Source organism: Eutrigla gurnardus (assembly GCF_963514095.1).
Source record: "Eutrigla gurnardus genome assembly, chromosome: 16".
NCBI classification, from domain to species: Eukaryota; Metazoa; Chordata; class Actinopteri; order Perciformes; family Triglidae; genus Eutrigla; species Eutrigla gurnardus.
The window spans coordinates 7,270,782-7,291,417 of NC_139927.1; the positions used below are offsets into that span (position 1 = coordinate 7,270,782).

At 42.2% G+C, this 20,636-nt stretch overlaps 2 protein-coding genes across 3 annotated transcripts; one reads left to right on the top strand and one right to left on the bottom strand.

Annotated features, from left to right (window-relative positions):
* The first annotated feature begins 125 nt into the window (after positions 1-125).
* Positions 126-5,676, top strand: fam167ab (family with sequence similarity 167 member Ab). Its single transcript, XM_084030350.1, has 3 exons — positions 126-242; positions 3,548-3,984; positions 4,878-5,676. The coding sequence occupies exons 2-3, from the start codon at positions 3,649-3,651 to the stop codon at positions 5,139-5,141; spliced, it is 600 nt and encodes a 199-aa protein (XP_083886476.1). The 5' UTR covers positions 126-242; positions 3,548-3,648; the 3' UTR covers positions 5,142-5,676.
* Positions 5,677-8,259: 2,583 nt separating this feature from the next.
* Positions 8,260-15,510, bottom strand: ccm2 (CCM2 scaffold protein). Of its 2 annotated transcripts, none has more exons than XM_084030678.1 (10): positions 15,128-15,510; positions 11,791-11,967; positions 11,553-11,636; positions 11,175-11,358; positions 10,732-10,868; positions 10,361-10,496; positions 10,097-10,154; positions 9,866-10,001; positions 9,647-9,785; positions 8,260-9,538 (listed from the first exon to the last, which is right to left on the bottom strand). In XM_084030678.1, exons 1-10 carry the CDS (start codon positions 15,155-15,157, stop codon positions 9,243-9,245), a joined length of 1,377 nt encoding a protein of 458 aa, XP_083886804.1. In that variant the 5' UTR covers positions 15,158-15,510; the 3' UTR covers positions 8,260-9,242. The 2 variants fall into 2 exon arrangements, with proteins under 2 accessions (XP_083886804.1, XP_083886805.1); XM_084030679.1 differs by lacking the exon at positions 15,128-15,510 and adding an exon at positions 12,492-12,626.
* Between the last annotated feature and the right edge of the window lie 5,126 nt (positions 15,511-20,636).

A 20,636-nucleotide genomic window follows, 5' to 3' on the forward strand; every position in this document is an offset into this window, starting at 1 on the left:
CTGTGGCGCACTTGCAGTATCCATGCGGCGGGAAGTCTGGTAGGGATTCCTGGGGACGTCTCCAAGCAACCAGAACCTGACGCAACCGTCCCGTCCCGCCCCTCCTCCGGCAGCTCTGCGCTCAAAAACAAGTGGACCGTGGCCGTGGAGCGGTTAGAGGATGATATGAGAGAGAGGAGCCCACTTCACTGATGTCGCTGCGCGAACTTCAAGTTGGACTGCAGCTGCGGGATTCTCACAAGGTAAACGAGTTACAGTCTGAGTTACAGTCGTCCCGAGGCTGCCGGCGGTGTCTCCGCCCGCAGCGCGAGGCAGCTGAAACCAACGTCTGCGCGCGTGAAGAAGATGCAGCCGCAACATCACTCCGTGTTGAATTAATAAGCTTTAGCGCGCTACTCTCTGTTTACACAAATTATGCTAGGCTAATATTATACCCCGGAGAGAAAACGATGAGGACTAGCTACATGTTGAGGAAAACGAACTTGCTCGAACAAAATGCGGGAAAACTGTACATAAAGCCCAAATTAAAGTTTAATTATTTGTTTTTAACTCCAGAGAAGGAGGTTAAGCTGTTTTACATGCCATATGAATGTTTAGCTTTTTTTTTTTTTTTTTTGCCCATAACACATTATTGAGCAGAGAACAGTGTGTGTGTGTGTGTGTGTGTGTGTGTGTGTGTGTGTGTGTGTGTGTGTGTGTGTGTGTGTGTGTGTGTGTGTGTGTGTGTGTGAGAATTGGCATGATAAGAACCCATTCCTTGAAGCCTGTTTAACTTTAAGTTATTGTGATTTGATTAAGGTTAAATAGTTAATGTTTGATGCTTACAATGACATTTACACTGTAACACAATATCTATGCAAATGTGTGTTGTATGTACTTTTTTTGTTTTGTAGAAAGTACCTTTTTTTTTTTTTTTTTTTTTTTTTTAATTATTTAAATGTATATACAAGCAGAAAAGAACACACGTTGATACTGATATCCAAATGGGTTTTCATCTTAATTTGTGGTTACTGTAGGCTGTTAATGTGGTGTACTTTGCTTTATTAAGTTTCTGTTGCCATAACGGAGGAATCCAAAATGTCACAGTAATTGGTTGTTTACCTTTTATGAATGGCTTTTATGTTCGGCTACTTATTCCTTTGCGTCACCTGTTGATGTGGATAATGCTCGTGTTCTTGTGTGTGTCTGCTCAGTTACACTAAAGCGATGAGTTACTCCGTGGTCATGTTTGTTATGTAGACCTGACTGCATGCATGAGACGGACTTCTTACATTCTCTAGCCAGACCAGGTTTTTGGCGTCTCATAACGCCACAAAATCCATTTTATTGGTGTGGTAACGCTGCTACTGGGTTTTGCCGAGCCATCAAATTCTGCTGCCAGAGAGGAATACATGGGTAATGCTGGGTGAGTTGATTGCCATTTGAGACATTTTGGATAATGACGATAAATGGTCTCTTTATTTTTCCTCATTTCCTGCATTTGTATTCTCCCCCGGTCTACTTTTGTCATTCAGGATATTTTGGCTTCGTTAAAATCCAAAAAATGTCCTGCAAGTCCATTCAAAAGCATGATGAACATGATTATGCAGCCAACAATCATCATGTTGACTCTGCAGTTCCTCCTTTTTAAATCAATTCCTTGACTACTTAACACACGCTTTAAAAATGCATGCGGATGGATTTATTTTCCCCCTCCTTCATTGGTCTCCTGTAACAATGCGGTCTCCAGAGACAGACTGATTCCTTCAGAGAATAAGGAGAAGAGCCATTCCCTTTATACCGCAAAGCAGCTACTCTTCACAGTCAGAGGTCTATTTTACCTTGCAGAACATAAGCCTATCATTAGATACAAGGGCAATGACTTCACTGCGGGTCTGCTGTGCCCATTATGGAATACCTCGGCACTAACCACTTATTGAGTACTTGAAGACTTTGTAAGAAGACACTGGGCAGACTGTCTGCTGTTATGAGCGTGTGTTTGCTATATCCTTTAAGAGGCTGCATGAATGATTTAGTTTGAGACTGAATTAGTCCTTCCTGTGGATCTAAACTAGGCAGATTTAAAAACAACACTGAGATAGTTGGAGGCCAGTAAATTGAATTATGTATGGAGTTTTAGTTAGTTAGTTAAGTTTCTTTAAATATGTGATAGAACTTTTAAACCATGCTAGATTGTCTGGACTCAAGTATGTCAACAACTATTAGATGGTTCGTCATGAAATATTGCATTCATGGTCACCAAAGGTCGAACCCTATCTTTAGCAATCTCCTGAATTTTCTTTTATGATAAGGAGTAGGCTTCTTAAATGTGCCAATATTGTTCAGGATTTATTTTTTGTTTGATCAGTTATTTATTTAACGTTTGTATTGGGGAGGATAAGCATCCCTACAGTCATAAAAGTGACATAAGGCAGAGTGTAATACCACAGTTCCCTTTTCTCTCTTGGAACGAGTGCAGCAAGCAAGCAAATTACTGAAAACAGCTGAAAAAAAGACCATTTTCTCTGGTAGCTTTGACCAGGAGAAAAGTTTCCAGTGGCATGCTTTATCATTCCTTTAGCAGCTGTGAGGCCAGTTAACAAGCGGCGCCTGTCATTTGTAGTTAGCTCCAAAGATGAGGTGTCATTAGTTACAGACGACACTGTGAGTGAGGGATGCGTCTCAAACAGATATTAGATGTGACACTTGAGACGTTTTCCCCGAAAGCTATTAAACTCCGGACACGGCCAAACCTTTATGATCGGACAAAAAGCTGCCATGTGCCATGTAATCTCCGAGGTGTGTGGTAAGACCTGTGAACACGTTTATAATGTATCATTTGATGGTTTGGATTCCTGGCTGACGGGGAAATATTTGACCATATGGTGTGCCGGTACAGATCTGAGGAGGTATATTATGTCCAGAGCCTGTGGCAAAGAATTATATAAAGCTTTAGCTCTAAAAGGAAACAACCATTAAAAAAAAAATACCTTTGTTGCCAAGTATCAAATGAAGTAGTGAGTTGGGACACCTTGAGCAAGCATTGCTGCCCACAAAAATAAATTAGTGCTCATATATTTGTAACGTACATTATTAGCTGCAAGTATTTGCTAGATTGCTGTTAAAAGAGCAATGTGCCACACTGCAAGTTGTCTGTCACACGTTGGTTAAGGCAATAAGCCCTGAGGACGGGAGGTGGAGAATTGCTGATTCATTTACAGGGCCTGTGTCGTTGCTATGGAAACAGTTTGTTCCTGTTAAATAAAAAAAAATCCTGGAGGTGTGTTCCCTCATCCATACTATTTGGTGCGTGAGGAGGCGAGTGCTCCATCTAAATCCGTTTACAGAACACGGAGAGAAAGTTCACAAACATTAATTCTGCTCATCGTTCAAGCTGTCTGAGATTTAATCGAATCGGTCATATAACGCAGCCTGTCGTCGTGCCACAGCTGAGGGGTCGCCTCGCTCCTCAGATGTCACATTCGTTTTTTGTCACTTGTCAGTTGGATGTGGTTGCTAGTGGCGTAGTCAGCTTTTTTTCTGAGCTTGCTTCTTCTCTCCTCTGCAGATCTAAACTCAGCCTCCAGGACACCAATGGAGATTTCAAGGAACTTTTAACGATTAACTTTCCTGCTAGAGGCAGTGGATGCCGGAAGGGCGAGCAGATTAATGATGGCGGCCCAATCGACTCCTGAGATTTTTGCTGGCAAACCCCTGGAGGAAGCCGAATGTGGGGTAGATGCGGATTTGCCTACGGATGACCATCTCATGAACTTGAAGGCCTTGACTGAGAAACTGAGACTGGAGACCAGGAGGCCTTCCTACCAGGAGTGGAAAGCTCGGCTCGAGACGGAAAGCTTCGGAGCGTCAAAAGGTGGAAAATGCCCGATCCAAGTGGAGCCTGAAGGGACAGTCGTCGCCCCCACAGAGCGCCAGTCGCCATCAGGTGCACTGAAGGGATTCGCGAACATCGATGAAGCTCTCAGTTGGCTGAGGCGGGAACTGGTGAGACATTGCTTGAATTATTTACAAAGTAAAAAATGATCACCTAACTGTGGAATATGGAGCAATTTGCTGTACGCCATCTCTAAAATATTTTATTTCGTGTAGTATTTGCAGCCAGTGGATGGCCCTATTTCTTGTTTAGGCACTTAAGTTAATACTTGACATTAAAATACACACTTTCATTCACATTTTTAATCTGAAGAGCCTCATAGTTTTGCAGTTAAAGCCATAATAGAAAAATAACTTGAAAGAACTGCTTTCTAGCTAATTACAATTTGGGCACAATGTCCAATTAGTGTCCCGAAGAATCCCATTCACGTCCGTGAGTGAGACTGACTGGTTTTCTGCGAGTGTAATCACTTTTACTCTGCTCAATTACTCTGCACATTCACCCGCAGTTCATAAGCTTGAAGTGAGCACGCAAAGAGGCGCGGCGGGAGGCAGAATCACACTTGCACACAGCGTGTGGCCACAAACGTTTTGCACAAACACTGTGGACGAGGGAGATGATTCCTGATCTTTTGCACACAGACAGTGGACAATTGAGAGGGCTTATCATGAGAGACTCGCTTGTGGATGTCCCGCTGTGAGTTTTCTTTTTTAGAAAGGACTGAATGCATAAACTTCCAGCAAGTCTACATCATGTCTAGGGGGTGCACATTGTTGTTGGAAACATAGTTAGCGGTAAAACACTCAAACTTAACAGAAAAGTTTTGGGACATTTTGGGAAGTAAGCTTATTAACTTTGCTGCGGGGAATTAGATGAGAAGGTCGATCCCACTCTCATGCCTGCACATAAAGATTAAGCTACATTTGGCTAAGCTTAGTATAAAGACTGGACATCTCTAAAACTCACAAATGAACACCCCTCTCTCCCTCTCTCCCTCCATCAGACAGACATGCGCTTGCAGGACCAGCAGCTGGCGAGGCAGCTCATGCGGCTCCGCAGCGACATCAACAAGCTGAAGATAGAGCAGACGTGCCACCTGCATCGCCGGATGCTCAACGACGCCACCTTTGGCCTCGAGGAGCGGGACGAGCTGTCCGACCTGCTGTGCGAATGTCCGGTCACCCCGGGGCTCGGCCTCTCGGCCCCGCTGAGACTCATCGGCGTCACTAAGATGAACATCAACTCTCGACGTTTCTCGCTGTGCTAGTGGCGTTCATGCCTTTTAGGGGCAGAAAATCCTGAAAAAAAAAAACAGCCTGTCGCATACTATCTGTGCTCCGGTGCAACGGACTGTGGTGAAAACCTTTTTTACCACAATTTTGTGAGGATGAACCTAGATGTAATCCCTGTCTGACAGTCCCTGTAATCAAAGGGGGAGGTTTAGGTAATGTATATTATTTAGAAAGAGTGTAGTAGGTACATATATAGAGTGTTTGCCACTAAACTATACATGGCAGCTATATACAGAAACCTCTCTGTCTTAAAACCGCAGCAGATTTTAGACCTTTAGGCCATCACGACTTGAAACAGAGTACTGGCCATTTTTACACTACGGTAAAGTAACCTCAAGCTTATTTCTGTCCACTTTTTTAAGCCTTATCAGTTTTACTTTTACCATTGTGGAGTCTATCTACAAGCCAAGATCTAACCAAGCACAGATTCACGATTTAATTATATTCTCCCTGTTATTCATGTCAAGAATATTCCCCCCCCCCCCATGTCCTGCAACGTTATCTACATTTTTAAATATGTTTTAAAAAGATGCCTTAATATTACTACAGTACATATATTTGAGTTTCCGTATTTGAGGTAGCGAGTAGTTTAGCATGATTTTTTTTGTAAAATTATGAAAATGTTTTATTCTTTATAATGACTGTAGGTGAACTCAGCAGGGTTTCAGGTCATTTGCCGAAGTAAAGAGTGTATTCAGCTCTTGGTTGGTGATTGAGCCACGATGCTACGTGACAAGGAAACGATAACTAGATCAACTTGATCTTGTGTTTCTGAGCCTATAAAGGACTGGAACATACCTTAAAACTGGTTTGGTTAAATATGACACCTCAATGGGCCATGATGAGTATGATTAAAGAAATGTACTGGAAATAAATAATCCTTTTCCTCTTTTCCGGTGGCTTCTTGTGTACAGTACACTGTGTCTTAAAGTTCTCCCTGAACCGTGGACAAATCTGGACGATGAGGCATGTACAATACTGAAGATTAGTCCAACTAAACCAGTAACCATAGTTACTCTTAAGCTTTCTGGATCAACCTGTTGGTGATAAAGACCTTTTTTTTTTCTTTTCTATTAGAAGACTTTTTTAAAGCTACTGTATTATAATAAAAAAAATACTGTGGGAGATTTTTTAATTCCAGAGGAAACAAAAAACAAGACGTTCTTTGTGCTCGTTCAGTCCAACAGCTGTCGCTGGGGTTTGCCATTTTATTAATTTCATGCCTAAAGCATCTCATTTGCATGACAAAATGACTTGACGGGCGTAAAATCAAGGCCCTCCGCTGCCGACGCATGAACACCAGAAACTCGTAAACTTGATTTAGGATGGTTTGGACAACAATATGATCTGCATTCTGTTTCTTCAAATAATGTTATATCCTCCAGTTAGATTCCCATACATCTTAAATTAGTATGCAGTCTATTGCTTTATTCACCTTTTGTCTAAGAGCTTTTTTCTCATGTTCACACTGGGGATGTAGCTGCCATCCTGTTCCAGGAATTTAACAGATGTAACACCACGACTGAGCTGCAGACACCAGCGTGAATGACTGACGGAAACCTCGGAAAGGTGAACCGCAGGGTGAGACTGGCGAGAATCCCAGACTGCATCTTCACGCCGAGCCTTTGTGTGGGAGTGCCTCGGTGGGCTGCATCCCATCTCGGCAAAGATTTACTGGAAGGATGAGACGTTTGACAACCAAACAGCCCAGAGATGAACACCAATGGACAAAGCGACTATTTTTAATTGGTGGGTTAATCCCCATTTTCTTTGGGATGCTGACCTGGATAATGTGATAACATGATGTATTCTTTTTTCTTTATTTGTGTCGCTTTGCAAAGCTAGAAATTTGACCACACTTATCAGTGAGTTACTGAAAAACACTTCACCAGCAAGGGCACTCTTTGTTTTTAAATGGAGTGGAAATAAGAGCTGAATCAAGCTGTTTCTGTTGGAGAAACCAGGCACGTTGCAGAGGCTTAGACTTGACCACACGATTAAACCCCTGGAGTGTCGAGACAGAGTCTTCTGGTTGCTGGAAAAAAGGTTTATGGGGTCAGATTAACGCTTGGATGCATTAAAAATGTCCGGGAGTTGCAAAGAAGCTGGTAAACCATAGCTTTCTATGCAATGGCAGAATGTTTTAAGCTTTATTAGTTTCCTTCAATCACTGTCTAAAACATTCATTTGAAGTTGTCCATCCAGTGTAGTCATATACTTCTACGTTTAATCCACTTGCCATTATGGCTCTAATCTAAAAAATGTTCCATTCGTGACTACAGTGATCTGTAGCGTGATCCTGCCAGGTGACGGGACGCACTACAGGGGATCCGGTCGTTGTTGTGAACATAATCGGCAAACTCTTTATAAAGCAGCATGCGATCTTTTAATGACTTAATTAGACCAACTGATCTGCTTGGTAATTACTTGCTGCGAACGAGGAGACACAATGACTCGCTGTGTTCTAGAAACTGGATTAAGGGGAGAATTTACAGGAGGCCAACTAGGAGTCCGCTAAGCACGGTTCAGTTACACTGAGACGTTAAAAACACCCTTGCTTGTGTCATGACAAAGAATCTGTATTAGCTCGGTGAGATCATCTGCTTTTTGATTACCTCATCCTTTTGTTCGAAAGCAGACAGTGTGGCTATTTGAACCCAGGTGTAGTGTTCCAGTCATGTGCAACCGCTCCTGTACAGAAGCTCTGGGACCAGCCATTCCAGGTCTACTGGGGAAACTCAAATAAAAGTAGATCTGTGAGAGAAAAATGCCTTAAAAGCCTGGTGGGAGCATTACAGAGTGGAATGTGCTCAACTCAAACTGCCCTGCCAATTTCTCGTCCCCCAGACTCACAAAACTAATCCCTAACTTTGAGGGAAACGACTGGCACGATTGCTTTGATGAAACTGAAGTTCCACAGCAGCTTAAGAGCGTCCATGCATATGACCGGTCAGAGAGGATCATAATCGGATTGACCCTTCACCTCTCGTGTCAGTTTTGGTGTGTGAAAGTTACATTCAATGAGGTTATTCTCATTTAAAACAGCTTAACAAGACGACAGGATTTGAAAAAATACAAAATAAACGGCCAGTGTAAAGTAGCTGTTATTTAATAACCATGATTTCAACAACTGTAGTTACAGTTCATAATTACCTGTCTTGTGTGTGACAGACAGCTGGCAGCAGTACTGCAGTGTAAAGGCACAATGACAGATAAATGTAATGTCACGAGACACAACAAGATGACCTGCAGAGGAACATAAATCATAACTTTACATCAGCCATAACCTGGCGACTGGCTTTGTCAAATACAGTCCTCACTCAATCGCCTTAACCGAATGAGAATATTTGTTTTTACAGCATTTCCTTGGTCAGTCTGAGTAAGGCAAAAATATATAAATGAGTAAACATTGATAACAAAAGGATAGTGTAAAACAAAGTGGTACACAAACTTATTGAGAAACAAAATATAGCAAAAACGTTACACTTTCACAGCGACACACAAAATGTGAAAAATAAATGAAGAAAACCAAAAGGTTCTCCTGGTGGAGGAAGCTGATTGACCTAGAGTAATACAAAAGCACAAAGTACAGCCTCAGTCTTAACCTTCTTAAACATGTACACAGTCCTCTGGTGGATCATCCAGTCTTTGAGGGTGTTCAAAAGAGACTGAAATAGACTCAAAGACTCGCTACATCGCTGACAGCCGTGGCAGATACTGCCAATAAATGAGTACAAATTCAAAGGAACTTCAAAAAATATATATCAGAGGCTATGAATCCCTACTGAAATGCAAAAAAAAAATAAAAAATAAAATAGCCAACTGTCATCTAGGGTCTGCATAAGTGCATTTGTTGACTTCATGTTTTTGTGGTAATCGGTTGAGGTTTTTTTACTTGAGGGACTGTGGAGTGACCTCTTGATAATTAGAGGAAAATACAATCAAGCAAAATCTTAGGTCAGTGCTAAGGGCAGCCTTCATCTGATCCGCTCAGCTCATGCCTACTGTTTTTGAGGAGTGGCTGCCATTACATGTCCTCAGCCCTTTGCAAAAAAAACAAAAAAAAACTTCTGTTGTCATGGCGTCACCCCCTCCTGGTCCATACTGCAGCCGAGAGCTTCAATGTCATTACTGATGTCGGTGATCATACGGTCCCACTCGTCTCCCTCGGACGCCTCCTGGCCCTCGTCTGAGGCGGCGCTTCCTCCCGCTGCTCCGTTGCCATTGGTGGTGGAATCGGAGGCGGAGCTGGCAGTGCGCCGGTAACGACCAAAGCTGTCTGTAATAATGCCTCGGCCGTCCTTCACACCGATGGTCTCGAGGAAATTCTCAAAGTGCTGGCTGTCCTTCTCTGGTATGAAGGGACGCAGGCCTGCAGGGCAACATCATAATGCATATGGTCAGGAATTGTGCCACGACGTCTGTCTTTTACCACATATTAACAAAGAAATAAAGATTACGAGGAACTAGAATTACGTACCAAGTAGAAGGAACTTCCTGCTGTCCCCATAGAGTTGTCGCAGGTTAATGCAGAACTCGTGGATGGAGGAACCATTGCGGTATTGGTGGAGCAGGGTGGCAAACTGCTGGATCTCCTGTGATGATAATTTTGTCCGCAGCTAGAAAGAGAAGAAATCTAGATAAGTCAAAACAAAAATGAAGGAAAGGGACAAAGAAAGAGGGTGGAATGTCGGCATACTGTGGTCATGTAGTCCTGCAGCAGCTCAGCAGCAGTGGTGCTGAGCTCTCCTTCACTCGCCGTCTTCGTCTGAGGGGATGCTGGGTTCGATGCTGATGGAGAGTTACCTTCTGCATCCATAGAGATCTGGAAAGGACTAAGAGTAGAATGCATATCTTTTAAGTCACGAGCACAAAGTAAAGATGTGTCAAAATCATTCTCGAACACTGTGCCATATATAGAATTACTTACAATGTGCCGGCTTCCGCTTCAAAGGCCTCCTTTACATCCACTTTGTTTGAAGAATCATCTGCAAAATACAAAAAAAAAGGACATTTGAAAGGTTCATATCCATCTTAATTTCTGAATCTTAGCTTGAGAAAAAGGTAAAACTTCAGACATCCACAGCGTAAAACAATATTAACCTACACAACACCTCTTATCAAGTTTCATTTTTAAAAATGGTTTCCGTTAGTTTGTTTTTCTTCTAGAGAGCTAGTCTGTTGTTTCCCTTACCACTGTATAGAGAAAGGTGTCTCGTAGGTGTTGTTGCACCATCAAAAATGGCTCTGTCCAAGAAGTCGATGGTTGATTCCGTGTAAACGATCTGAAAGACCTGGCTGAGCAAAAGACACAGCTCCTCTGCAGCGGCCTAAAAGACAACAAACAAAAGTCATTTGGCATTTTGCATTCAGTGTTACTAGAGTGAAGTTCTTCCTGCCTCACTTGGTCCATGCATTGCATCCTTTAACAAGCAGCACTGCATGTGGATAGGAACAAAACATCCTCAGTAAGTTAATGTGGTTGGCACCTTAAATCCATCATCCACCTGTGTAACTAAAAGGAATAAACTCTGCAGATTTCCATTCGCAGATGCAAAATAATACCTTATTATCAACAGCCAGCACAAGCAGACAGCAAACCTCCACAAGCACAGCTCCACTCTCTGATAAGGAGCTCAGGGTCTGAGACTTGTTGAGATCAGGACATGAACTGGGACAAGGAGATCCTCCCGACTCCTGGGCTGAAAAACACACACAGACAGATTTGATCATTCAAATGTTTAACTTAACCCATTTAATGCAAAAATCTAAACTTTTCTTCATATATCATTTCACATTAGTGCTAGAAAGTCCTGTTCTAGAAAGAGGGTTAAGTGCTTGTTTTAAATTGGATTTAATGTGATCAGATTATCCAGGTGTCGCCTGTCAACATGATCACTGTATGAAGCTCCTGCTCCTCCTCTGTAATCTCACAACAATAGGACACAGTTTACAATTTAATTTTAATATCTCAACACTAACTGGAACTCGTAAATGTTTTTTTTTACCCGTTTTGATCACCACAAGGTGCAAAGAGTCGTCCCTGATGTAGGAGACAGCAGCAATATCATGGATGGGCACTCTCAGGATGATGTCTTCTCCATCACGCCATACAAACTTTATGTTGTACGCCGACAAGCTCACCACTGCATCCTGCTCCGATGTCAGCTGGCCTGCCAACTGATGGGACTTCTGAGAATCATAGAGACATACAATGTGGGTTATTATCCCTGTTAGGATAGAAATTATGAATACCATATCTAAAAAGCACGAGCATTAAAGCTTTAATCAATCTTTTATGTGAGTAACTATTCAACACGCTGAAAAGGTGCAAAAGAGAAAGAGAAAGCAACCAACTGGTGGATCATGCTGAATCAGATACTTACCCTTGCATTGTCAATGAGCTGCAGCACTTCTGTGCGACTCGATGGGTTCAAGTATCCTGGGACTGATGTCAGCTGCCCCAAGTACTGGACAAGACACACACAGACAAACGTTTCACTTTAGAGTTGGACAAAAATATACTAGTAAACAAAACATACCGTAGTCTAATATGTCATAATTTCCTCCTAAGTGAATAGTGCTGCAACATTTTTAACACATGTGTAGGGTAGTCACACTCACTTTGACTTCCTTCTCAATATAGTCATTAAGTAGGATGTCTGGGTCAATGCGGTGGTCGGGCTGAGAGAGTGAGAAGGTGTGGAGCGCCCTGCGCTCAGTGGCCTTCTCCTGGGCCTTCTTGTCTCTCCCCTTCTCTCCTTTCAGGAAGACTCGCTTGAACGGAGACACGATACCAGGCTGGTGAATGAAGACAAAGACAGCGGGGTTGAGCTCATTAGAAGATTGTGAAACCGCCTTCCAAAATGCAGCAAGAAATTAAGACTCAATGTGTGTAGATATGTAACATTTCACACCCTAAATTATAAGATATTGTAATATCTGCCATGCAAAATTATATTATAAATGTCTCCAGGAAAATGAAAATCCACTACATACATATGATGCGCTGATAGTGGGATGGCAACACAGTGAAGCAATCAGAAATGCAGCTGCAGGTTTAATTTCTCAAACTCAAATATCAACAATTGCATGTGCACAAAGAAACAGCATTTCATAACACTGGATGGGGTTTTCAGTGAAAGTCGGAGCAAAACACGATGGATCGTTACATCATAATCATGACATCAACAATAGCTACCACACGCATCACCAGACAAAAATGTTCTCCCTGTTTCCCTAAAAACGTCTTTGTATTCACATAAGAACATAATACAAAACACTTCATAGCATGTTTCTAGCTCGGAGCATTTCAAAAAGCCTACCTCGTTCTCCATGTACCCTCTCGCTAGCAGAGCGATATAGCCTGGGATGCTGCTACGCTCACACTGTCTGAACTAGTCACCTGTTGCCTCCACTCACACACACAGTGACAGCTGCCAACTGGTGACAGACATACAGGATCAAGCACAGTGAAGGGGTGTGACCTCCCTCACACAGGAAGGGAAGGTTCTCTGTCTCTGTACTCGGGCAGAAGAACAGGAAGGGCACTAGCCACAACTTCCTGTGATGACACGATTTCATGCTTACAAAAAAAGTGTGACATCTCGTGTTGTTGTCAAAACTGCTTCACCGATGTGGAACAGAACGCAGACAAAACGGTATGTGCGGTGAGTGATGATCACTTTTGCACCAGATTCACATTTTATTGCGACGCACGTCGCTGCTAAACCACAGCAAGACTTTGTGCATTCTATTATTATGCTAACCACACATGTCATGTGCATTGTTATTTGCTGTGCAGATTCAGTGAGACGAGAGGTGCAGACAATCTGACTGAGTTCAAGCCAAGTTTAATCACCTGTTATCGCCTCAACAATGATGAATGCAGCAAGGGGTCAGAAAGGTGTATTTGACTCATTCTGGTTTCTGCCTGATGTGCGGACCGCGGACATTAGATCACATACTTTAGACTCTATAGAGCACAACCTACGGCCAGTGCATTATTTAACAGTACGTAGCTCGTGAAGACAAGCGCATTAACATTTTATGGCTCATCCCTGTGAAATGTGAGACAAAAGCTACCATGGCTGACCTCAGCAAATTCCCTCAAGATGAACAAGAACGTACGCCTTTGCGCCCCGATGACAGGTGGACTTCCAAACTTAAAAACCATGACAAGTTTTCTACAGCGACGTGGTGAAATGGATCATTCCGTGCTGCAGCACTTCCGTTACATAAGAATGTTCCTGATACATTCCTGATTTGTTAGTGTTTGTAAGTCATTCCCACTGGGCTTAAAGCAAGCTAAAACAATGCAACTGTCAGATTCTTGAACTTCTCCAGATAACTTTGACAGTTTCCATACTTTAAAATGTGTTCATATAAATCAGTCGGCAAAGGGAAAGTAACACTATCGCGTCACCATAGCAAGGGCACGCTTTCACTTGAACCTGTGATGATAATAAAATTATATTCTGTATCATATAATGTCAAAATTACATCCGTGCCAAATGCTGTACATTATCACCACCAAGTGGCACATACAAGAAGTGTATGCAGTAGCGACACAGAGCTCATTCCACCCTGACCAGTAGGTGTTTCTGACAGTTATGTGATGCCATTGTGTTTTAGTGCCATTATAACACATTTAAGCATATTTTGATGATAATCAGAATTGTATTGTGAATTGCAATGATATTGGCCAGGATAAACGTGACATGAAATGTTCATATCCTCCCATGCCTAGATGAGAATGTCTGGGTTACTTAATGCTGACAAAAAAAAACCCAAAACATTTCCTTGCCACAACAAAACCTCTTCACACTCGGATATCACTTCATTTCCTTCTAAATTCCCCTTCACATAAAGAGGAGGTGGAATTAGATGGGAAGTAACATGAGTGCTTTTGTCATGGGAGGGGGGGAAAAATGATGGAATGACCAGCACAATCAAGAGCAAAGATGTGAACCTAACACACTGGACTTCTTGTTACACTGGTGAGAGCTTATCAATGTCATGTCCTGGCTAGACAAGGGAGGAGGAGGGTCCTGCCTTTCATTTCCCTCCTGTGTCAATCAGAAGAACTAAAGGAAAATGTCCCTTGTGTCTTTTCTAAGGCATAAAGATAAAAGAAATGTCAGCTATGTGTCTGGACATACCGAACAGTCTCCATATCAAAACGGGATCATTAGGGCAGCGTGTGTGTGTGTGTGTGTGTGTGTGTGTGTAGTGGATGTGTGAGAGAGCAGGCTGGCGTGCCGATTCCCTTTAGCGTTGACTGACACTGATAACCGCTGCATCTGACAGCTGACGTTGAACACAGACCCTCCACGGCCCACGCCTACACATAACAACGAGGGTTATTACTCGGGGAAACCCGGCTGTGCTTTCATTACCTTGTTGCGAAGACCGTCCCTGTGGTAAAACTAGCGTCACCCTCACTGTTTACAACCCCACAACAGATAAGCCATCAGCCTGATTAATAAAAACAACGGCCCGTGTACGTGACATTTCACTTTTAATCACCGCGGTCACACGCTAAATGAGAACACATCTGGATTACAAAACGAACAAGGAGACGAGTGATGTTGATAATTAGCTATGAACAATAACACCAGCCACCCTGGAGCTCTTAGTTATCCTGAGCCGTGAACTAAAATATAACTTGAAATACTTCACTCGCGTTTAGGTCTCAGTAGGTTTTTCTTAAATTAGCGTTGCCATAATTTCATATCCATTCGGTAAGTGACATCTATCTCGCATTTAAAGTAAACCCGGTTAATTGAAAGCTCAGTAAATGTGCCAGCGTGTCAGAGTGACTGCTTTTGCCCCACTGGTCGCTGATATTTTCTTGATACTGTCTAAACTAAGCCGACAGCTAAGCTAGCCGGGTCTGACTAGCCACTAAGTTAGCACGCTAGCTTGTCAACTTGCAGTTAAAAAAAAAGTAACGACTTACCTTTTTCACTTTTTTCACATCATCCTCCATTTCTACGGATATGTCCTCTTCTTCATATTCAGTCCAGCGTGGAGATCCAGGTGAGACGAGACATAACTTACTAGCTACCGAAGCTTTTGACCAGCACTCATCTGAAAGTAGTTAGCTTGCTAGCTCAGCCTAGCCTAGCCTAGCATTGGTAAAGTGATGCCGGAATTTAAGCGGATAGCAAAACGCCATCCTGATTTTTTGCCTTACTCGACAACCATTAAGGGGCAAAAACACCGACTTGCCACCAATGTGAAAACGGTATGCTTCAGTGCAGCCAACACAACTAAAGATACAGCCTGTATAAGAGACAAACTCGGTTAAAACAGGCAAAACTTTTCAATAGTGCCGCCATTTTGGGCGTTGAACTGTGGTCCAGCATGCTTTGCTTTGCACAAACCAAAACAGCTGCTACTGTTTATTTCAGAGATAACAACCCCGGAGGCGGTTTGGAGAAGCGGTAGCTACTTTTAGTGTCACTTCACGGGCAGCTCGTTCAGGTAATATAATAAATACTGTGATACTTTTAAAAAGGGTTGAATGACAAAAACTTAACTCCAAAGAAGTATAACTATAAATGCGGACAAGCAACCTTTGAATAGGTGACTATTGTAACGTATCAAAAGTGCTTTATTAGAAGACACATTTCCCCCCAAGTTCTCATTAGCAAAGCACCAAATCCCACTTTTTTTGATAAATAAGTGTCCTGTAGGCTTTTTTAATATCATAAAAGACACATAAACACTCCTTCCAGTGTCCCATTAAGACATATGTATAGCTCTTCTTGACATGCAGCTTACAGATGCTCTTTATCCCTGTTTTCCCAGGACAAGGATGGAGACAGAGGCAGATGAGACAAGTGGAGAACGACAAAGGTGAGAGGATATGAAAGTGGATGAGAGACTCACAAGGTTGGCTGCTTGAGTGCCAACATAAGTACAGTGAATGTCAATGGCGCTTACTTTTTAATAAAGTCTGTCTGTCTGTTATTTTCCTCAACTATGTGTGTAAAGCAGGTGAACGTTATATTTGTTTGAAGTATTTCTAATTCAAATAGCAAATTATATATAATAGTAATTTTGTAGTTATTATGGAATCCCTCTATATACTGTATATTTTGAAGTGATTCTTCTTGCAAAATGTGCCCATCAAAAGCACTCATCCTCCATATCCACTGAAGCTAAAACTGGCCTGCAAATTAAATACAAGTCTTTTTACAATTGTTCCAATGTGCAAAATAATTCCTTCGGAATTTTTGAGTTAGTTAGCTAGATGATTTAGATCTGCAGCCCTGTTAAAAAACCCTTATTCAAACCACACAGGTGTGTTCACTTATTTTGTCTGATTAGCATTTTCTCAGGTCGATTGTCACATTCGTCAATATTTCATCATTGGCCATATTTGTGCAGCAGCTTGGTGCAATAATCCCCAGCAATCAAAATGAATGAAAACGCCTGTGCGAGTATGACATCGTACACCTTATGCAGACCACATGCTGCAGCGGCCTCCATCAGTTTGAAATGTGAAACATGCATGTGAATACAGTACTACTACATTGCACTTTCAAATACTATATTTATTTTTTCTCTTCTGGGATGAACAGTCTGATATATGAATCTACAGTAAGGCTTAACATTACATTGTCAGCATAATATTTCTCTTTTCATCTAAAAACCAAAATATACAAAAAGAACTGTAGCACCATATGTTATTAATAATATTCATATTGTTCCCAAAAATAGGACATCAGTTTTGCTTTTTTTTTTTTAAAGAACAGGGATTCCATGAAACAATTTACCTACATTTTTTATATTTAACAACAACAAAGAAATCATTCCTTATACGTTCTCAGTCCCAACATAGGTTGTTTGAGTACACTTTCATAAAGATGCTACAGATTGTAGCAAATTTGTTTACTGACATTGTGCCAACTTCTGGAATACCCCGAGTAAATCATATAGTCTAGGGAGTATCCTGATAGATTTGTGAAATACACCAACAAGCTAACACAATCTAGAAATTGATTGAATATAAACAAAGCAATATTTCCCAACGACTTTGATAACATTTTCAAAAATCAGCAGCAATTAATATGACAACCATAGTCGCATCATTGGAATATCAAATCCATTTTTAAACAAAATATTACAGCCAATTCTACAATAACAACAAAAATAGATACACACAGATACATATAGATGACAGGAATTTACAACACAGCAATCACGTTCTATATATTTTTTCCCCAAATTCCAGTAGTAGAAGTACATTTGTGCTCCTGTGCATTTGCCAAAAAAGATGCATTTGATCATCTGCCAGTTTCATTCTCTCAGAGAAAAGAAAGGGGGAAAAAAAATTCCTAGTGCAGATCGAATCATAATGAAACGAAAACATACCGTATGCTGAAACTAATATATTTAATAGTATCTGTTGTTTTTTTTTGTGTTGATTGGAAAATCAAAATGGCACCATTGAGAGTTGAGTTCTGCTGTAAACTGTGGATTTGAGGTGCTAGCTCTCGAGCATTTTGAGACTGCAAGTGCGTGGGGCGCAGGCCCCTCTCAATCTACCGGAAGGCAATGCTGTCAGAAAGCTCAAAGGTGGACTGCAGTCCACATCAGTAGCACCTTATAAATGTGTTTATTCAGCACCAGGTTATTAACAGAAATGAAAGAAGGAACCAAAACTAAAGGAAGAAAAATGCACCGTTTTACCATCTGAGCACACTGCTCCAGTAGTCAAACAGATGGCCGTGACACGAAGGTACAGACCTGAACCAAGTCACACACACTACGATGACCTGCTGCTACACATTAATGCAGAAATCAGAGGGTTTGGTGTGCAGTCGGGAGCACGCATGCTAAATGTTGAGGGTCACCTCACAATGACTTTTAAAGGCATGCTGGGAGGTGGTGTGAAAACCAGGAAATTAGGTTATTCAGAAGTGAATCGGTGATCAGGCCTGTATTGACGTTTCCGTTGTAAGAAAATGCAACATAAGTGTTTTGGGTTTTTTTTGTGCATTTTGTCACCGTCGACTTCTTCCGTGTTTTGTTCCAACTGCAGGCTTTATTGTTTTGGCTAAGGGATGTATTCTTCACACGAGACAAACTACACAGAAAGTTTACGTCTTGGCACTACAAATCATTCATCATTGCAAGACAGAAGAAGATCTAAAGGCATAGACAAAAAAATACAAAACGATCATTGACCAAATCGCTCGGTTTTCGTGGCTGGCATCGGTTAAGACTATCCATCAAACAAAACGCTTTTGAGTTCAACTGTTGGATTGCGGCTCGCTGAATCAACCAGGGGTCTGTAGTGATTCAGCGTGCACTAACATAATAGAAATGTGGAACGCTATGTAAGTACAGAGCATGTTCACTATTGCAATACTTTGTCTTTGACAGATCCAATAACTGGGATTCAAACTATAACCACCACTTGCTTCTGTCACACTGTGAAGTTTGGGTCGTAACACCGTAACTAGGAAAAACAGTGCAGTCCTGTGGGTGACAACTCGGATGGAACGGTGAGGTTTAATGGCGTCATGGACTGAGGTGCGAGCTCGGTGTGAACTTGGCTTGATCTGGTTTTTCGGGGGACACGGACGGGGAGGATGTGTTTCGGTGTTGTCATCGTCTCGGTGAGTGTGCTGGCATGGTGAAACAAGTAACGAAAGATATTGGCATTGTTGTTTGCGGACCTGGCTGCCATGGCTGGATTGAAGCGCCCAAAGTAACGAGGCACAATGAGGAGCGAGGAGAACGAGCTCGCTGTTCGGACGCCCCTCGCTGTGCGTTGTGGCTCTGGAGATAACCTCACAGAAATAATGCTCTGTAGGGGATTTTCTTTGAGACCTTGTTAATGGTATAAATTGTGGTCGCCTCAATACTACACTGTATAGTAATGGCTTCCACTTGCACTCTTGTGTAGCTTAGCTCTTGAAACCCATGTATAATTTAAAGAAAATAAGAAAGATACTCAACTAAAATTTGCTTATTAACCATCTTCTATCGTTCTTTTCACTAGATACCGAATCTGGCAAAACTATGATAGATACGTCAAATGTACTGCCTGTTTAATACAAATTACTTGTACTATTCTTTGCAGTCTTAATTAAAATCAATTAGTATAATTAACTGTCATTACTGCTATTCTAATGGCACAGTTAAGCAAGCGTAAATACTCTGCGTTTTACGACATCAAGCACCACTATGAAATGCAGCCCAGCTGTACATAATCTTGTTTATGATGCTGTATAATACAGTCGAAACGCACACACACACACACACACACACACACACACACACACACACACACACACACACACACACACACACATGAATGAATCACAGTGTATTTGCACCTGATTTGGACATGTGTCCATGTCTGGAAAAGGTCACCAGTGTTTATAAAGGATGCACCATATGCCAGGCAGCCAACTACCACAAAAAACGTCACCTCCCCTCTCCAATAATAAGAATGAGCAATCGTTGGTCAATCATTCCAAGAACACAAAAATGTGCAAACCATAATTTAGTGGCGCAATCCCAGCCGAGCAGTGGTCCAGGATGCAATATGTTAAGGAAAAAATGGAGACCCTTGAGGACATGCCTGGGGATGAGAACTGCATTGAGACACCCCTGAGTCAGCTGGTTCAGTGGTCTAGTTAGTTGGTCCTGAGGAACCCCTGTATTGGCTGTTTTGCTTCATTTTTTTTGTTGGTTTTGTTTTGTTTGTTTAACAATAATCATCATTCATTTATTGACTACCTGTTAACATGGCTGTTCATTCACTACAACAGAGAGGAACTACTCTGGCTACTATGGTAAACACTGAACGAGTCGGTTGTTTTGCATACTCATGTATATATCCATACATATGGTGTGTAGGACGTTTGCTGCACCCGAGCTGACCCAACAGTTCTCAATTACTCAGGGCTGAACATCGCTTTTAAGCCGAAGGGCGGCAGACCCTGGATGTTGAAGCTCTTGATTATGGCAGTGTACCTCATTGCATGTTCTCATGTCAGGATCTCCAGTTGTTCTGCCTCAACCCCCGTTGTTCAGTTACCAGAGAGTGTGAGAGTGTTTTTGCGGGAGTGCACCAAGGCCCAGCACCTAAGAGACGTGGGAAGAGGGCGGAGCAGCAACCGAGGGTGGAGTCGAACAATCGGCAAGAGAACAGAACTGTGGGAAAGGGCTGAGGAAACGCACAGGACGGGCATGCGTACACACCGACATGCAAGCACACTCACAACCCCCATATACACACTGTAGGTTTGTACAGAGGTAAAACACCCGTCTTCGTCACACCAGCATACAAGGAATCATACACCATGCTCCAGTCAGGCCCTTTATCACGATCTGTCCTCATGTTCTTTTCCAACCCTGGCAAAAAACCCCCTCTCACCTTTGGCCTGGACTTACGTGGCGACCGCCTTTTACAGTACGATGTTAGCAGGCACGTGTGGCCACAG